The sequence below is a fragment of the Pseudomyrmex gracilis genome, unplaced genomic scaffold (assembly GCF_002006095.1).
Source record: "Pseudomyrmex gracilis isolate BER0280 unplaced genomic scaffold, ASM200609v1 scaffold_4494, whole genome shotgun sequence".
In the NCBI taxonomy this organism is placed as follows: Eukaryota; Metazoa; Arthropoda; class Insecta; order Hymenoptera; family Formicidae; genus Pseudomyrmex; species Pseudomyrmex gracilis.
This window is the reverse complement of record NW_018025078.1, coordinates 1-4,335: the sequence shown is the minus strand read 5'-3', so window position 1 is coordinate 4,335 and position 4,335 is coordinate 1. Positions and strand designations below refer to the sequence as shown.

The 4,335-nt window shown below is 27.9% G+C and overlaps 1 protein-coding gene across 1 annotated transcript; it reads left to right on the top strand.

Moving 5' to 3' along the window:
* Nucleotides 1–308: 308 nt before the first annotated feature.
* On the top strand, nucleotides 309–3,204 carry LOC109863375 (the record flags this gene model as incomplete). Its single annotated transcript, XM_020443629.1, has 6 exons — nucleotides 309–500; nucleotides 932–1,125; nucleotides 1,232–1,549; nucleotides 1,666–1,735; nucleotides 2,544–2,597; nucleotides 3,049–3,204. Coding segments are annotated over exons 1-6 (918 nt in total), but the record flags the coding sequence as incomplete, so codon positions are not given.
* Nucleotides 3,205–4,335: the final 1,131 nt, after the last annotated feature.

The following is a 4,335-nucleotide window of genomic DNA, read 5'->3' as shown; positions in this document are numbered from 1 at the left end:
TATTATTACAACATAAAATGTAAGTAGATCTATTGTAATTGTTAAAATGTTATAGTAGAATAACAAATACGTACACACGAATACATGTGTTTGTTGGTTTATAATTTTCCTTACGAAATCTACAAAGTATCTACAATAATAGATATATAATGCCAAGATACAATAAATTATAATAAAAAAATATTATTTTCAAAACTTAAAATTGTACATAAAATATGTTTGTTATAGGATACTATCGCGTCTATTACACACATCATAAAAACGAAGTAACTCTTTTTGATCATATCATTTGGCATGCATCATTACCTGTTTTAAATCGTGCTCAAATTATTGATAACTTGTATTATTTTTTTGTAAAAGAAAAACAACTTTTTATGTGGTTCAGAATCTTAGACTATTTACAAGACGAACACGAGTATGAAGTTTGGTACCCAATGATTAGAATTTTGGAAGACATGTCAACTTACTTTCCATTTGCTGATCTGGATGTTACTTTCAAGGTTAATTAAAAACTAACATTATCTTTGTTTGTGTAATTGTAAACATATATAAGAACATATATATATATATATATATATATATATATATATATATATATAGTAGATGCAGATCTTTTTTTAGTCTGCATAAGTTACTTTAAAGTATAAAAAATCATTGGTTATATTGTGCTTTTTTATAGTCTGTAGACTATATTCTAAATTACTCATCAAACACAGATTCTTGTCACATTATTATCACTACAATTTCTGTAGAATACTTCCTTATACATACACTCTGTTTCACACTCAATTTCTCTCTCTGTCTACTTTTCTTTCTTTTTGTTGTTGTTCTTCCTTCTAAAACATTTTGTTTCCAAAACGCAAAACTAGAAAAAATATTAGTATAGAATTCTCAAGCAAACTGTATAAAATTAGTATTATATCACTGTTAGGCGTCACTAAGATCTCTCTTAGAAAGACTTCTTCCTCACATTTTATTTGACAAGTATGTTACAACGCCATTTCACACATGTTTGCGATACGAAGTATTTAAATGGGCGTGTCTCTTCAGTAGTATTATGTGTCACTCTATTGCTCATGAAGAACTGAAACACATTGATGAAAATATTTCTGCCATCTCTGGACAGTAAGCAAATATTTTATAATCACGATTTTCTTACATTAAATACTCTTACTCTTTGTTATGTATTGCGAACAGTTGTTTAAAATCATAGTTTTGTGATTTCTGTAAGGTATAAAACTAAAACAGGACTATGGCAAGAATGGATTTATTGCGATGGATTAAGAAACGTAACATTAGACGTACTGGAGAAAGTAATACTTACTTCCAAGTTGAAGAACAATTTTAATGACGCAATTTTGAATTACATCCCTTGTCTAGGATTCAAGACAGTTTTAAACTTTTTAAGCGTTAGACACATACAAAACAAGACTTATCTACCATTACAAGACTCCGGGCATGTAATTCTCTTNCACTCTCTTGTTGCNAAACATGCAATACATGGNANTGTGATCGANTTATTANANAATTTCTCTGTCATAAAACCTAGGTGATAATTATAGTTCCTTTTCGTTAATATACATAACAGTTGTAAATTTCTAACAACGAACACTTGGTAGTTGTACGAAGGTATATAAATATGTAATATCATATTTTTTTCTACAGACATATGAAATCGGTTACGGCATTATGTATTATTATTAACCATGTATACTCTCAATCTGCTTTGNACACGGTAAGTTCTGGTTTTCCAAAANTCANCANNGTATNCATTTTGGTATTAATTNTATTGTTACNAANTGTATANTTCATACGCATAAATAATATATANAAGTACATATCGGAAGTGTNATATTAAGAATTTATATTCTTTATCATAGTAATTCATGTCAGTGGCGTAGGACGAAAAGATAGAAGTGGACGATTTGCCGTCTTAACAAGAGCGCGGGGAAGCAATATGTAAACGCGTTTTTATTGCTTGAAATGTGAGCGTTATTTAATGTAATGCAAAAAAATCTCACTTATTCTCACTTTTTTTAATTGCGTACTAGCGGCACAGAGTGCTTCTTCAAAAAATTTGGCGTTTTTTTTTATATAATATTATTTAGTTTTCGGTATAGAATGAAAAGACTGTTGTGTCTTTTCTCGCTTATTATTAATGCGCTTTTTTTCTGGAAAAAATCACGTTGTGCAAACACAAACGAGTCGTTTACACTTTTAACTTTACAGTCTTCAACACAGACACCTATGTGAATATATAGCTAAATGTTTTACGATCGAGACATCACTTCTTTTTTGGTTTTTATAAAATATTAGTGTTTTATAAAAAAACTAAAGTGTAAACTAAAAAGATGGTTTCCACTAAATTGAAACAATTATTTGTTAGGTATGGAAGTAAGTATTATCAAAGTAACTTTATAAGGAAGAGAAAAAAATATCGCTCTCGACGTTGTTTTTTTTTACTACGCCACTGATTCATGTACTTAATATAATATTTTATAATTATACAATATGATATATTTTGTTATTACAATTTGTTATAGATTATCCAGTTCACAAATGCTTTTTATAAACCTGAAGCCCCATGGATTGCGCTTGTTAGTAATACAAATTTACAATTTACACAGTTTTGATTGTATTATCTTTTAATGTTAAAAGTTGTCGATAATGATAAAACTAACGACGCATGAAAGAAACCACTTTTTTTTGTTTTTGAATCGATTCAGTACTGATCAGTGAAGCTAGAAATAATCCTTCAGTGAATTAATGTAAGATGTTGAAGTTTTGTGGTAGACGTTGTTCTGTCTACAAGTTACAAAGGTTTACAAAGTATCGAACCTACTCTTTTTGTTAATTTCATAAATGTAAAATATGTGTCTTATTCTTTAAGAAGTGTAGAAAATTGTTTGTATGTGATTGTTTGGTTGTGAAAGGTTTATTACATAAAAATAAGTTTATGACTATTTGTTGATGTATAATACTCATAATACAAAATTTTACAATAAGCTTTTTGTTGACTATTTTAATTGAAAAAAACAAATTTTGCAGGTGCTTAAAAAAGTAAATCTACGTCTGTCTCAAATCAAGAAGCACAAAAACAATTTCATGCAACTTTTGGACATATCAAGTAGCGCAAAAGTAGAATATGACGTTTTCAAATACGTAATAGTTTGTACTTTGCATGTATGGTTAATTGCTTATCCAGTAATTATTTTCAGATCGCGTTATTATAGATATATAGATAGTATAGATATATTCATCTAGATCTTTTTTTACATGATTTAATTCTTTAAATGAAATATGTGCAAACTGGGATGATGTAGATAACAAATTTTGAGAAAAAATAGAAACATGATCACGTAAGATTATATATAAGTGATCACCTTACGTCAAATTTCAGATCTAATTTTATATGATCATACACAATTTTTTATATTTATATATGATCATATAAAATCAGAGTGCGCCAAATTTCGGATTCGATTTTACACAATCACGTCCGACTTGTTTAAAATTTAATATAATCATATAAAACTATACCCGAAACTCATATATATTTTAACATGATCACACGTTTTCCATTTTTTCTTAAGATTGCTCAGATTGTGCTAGTAATCTGATGTCATATAATTCCGTCAAGCTATGTTTTCAGTAGATGATAAAGAATGTAAAAGCTCTATCAAAAACTCCCACTAAAAAATTTATTGTCATACTTTCAACATATAATAATGTGTAAGGTGCTGACTGCAAAAATTGTATATTTTTTCTACTACATGTATAAATCTTTTTTAAATCGTAAGATAAGTTTTCTTTGTTATATTAAAGAGCTTTACCTGATTTTTTCTTTCCTTTCCAACCCAAAAAAAACATTATATGATATAAAATAAATAATTGTTTTTGAAAAATTGTAATTTCTGAATATTTTTATTCAAAAAATATACTTATTTAATAACAAATATATGACATTCTACTTTTTTTTTTGCTGATATGGCTTAGTTTGTTTATCATGATTTGCAAAACACTTTTAGAGGACATATGACGTTCACGCTGTATGTATATACCTCATGTACACGATAGTTTGTCTACAGTTTTCGGTGATCCTTTGAAAAGGTAACATTGTGCCTGTATACCTATATGTATAGTATCTAGTTTGCAGAAATGAAGAAATAATTTTTGTTCAAAACTCATTTCAATTATCGAAAACCTTTATAGATTACTGCACATAGTAAGTATATAGCAGAATGTTTATGTACTTGTTTCAATTCTTGAACGCTTTCGTACAAAACTCACAAAGTCGTTGCAGTTACTATGTTTTTGATCACCTGTACACAGTAA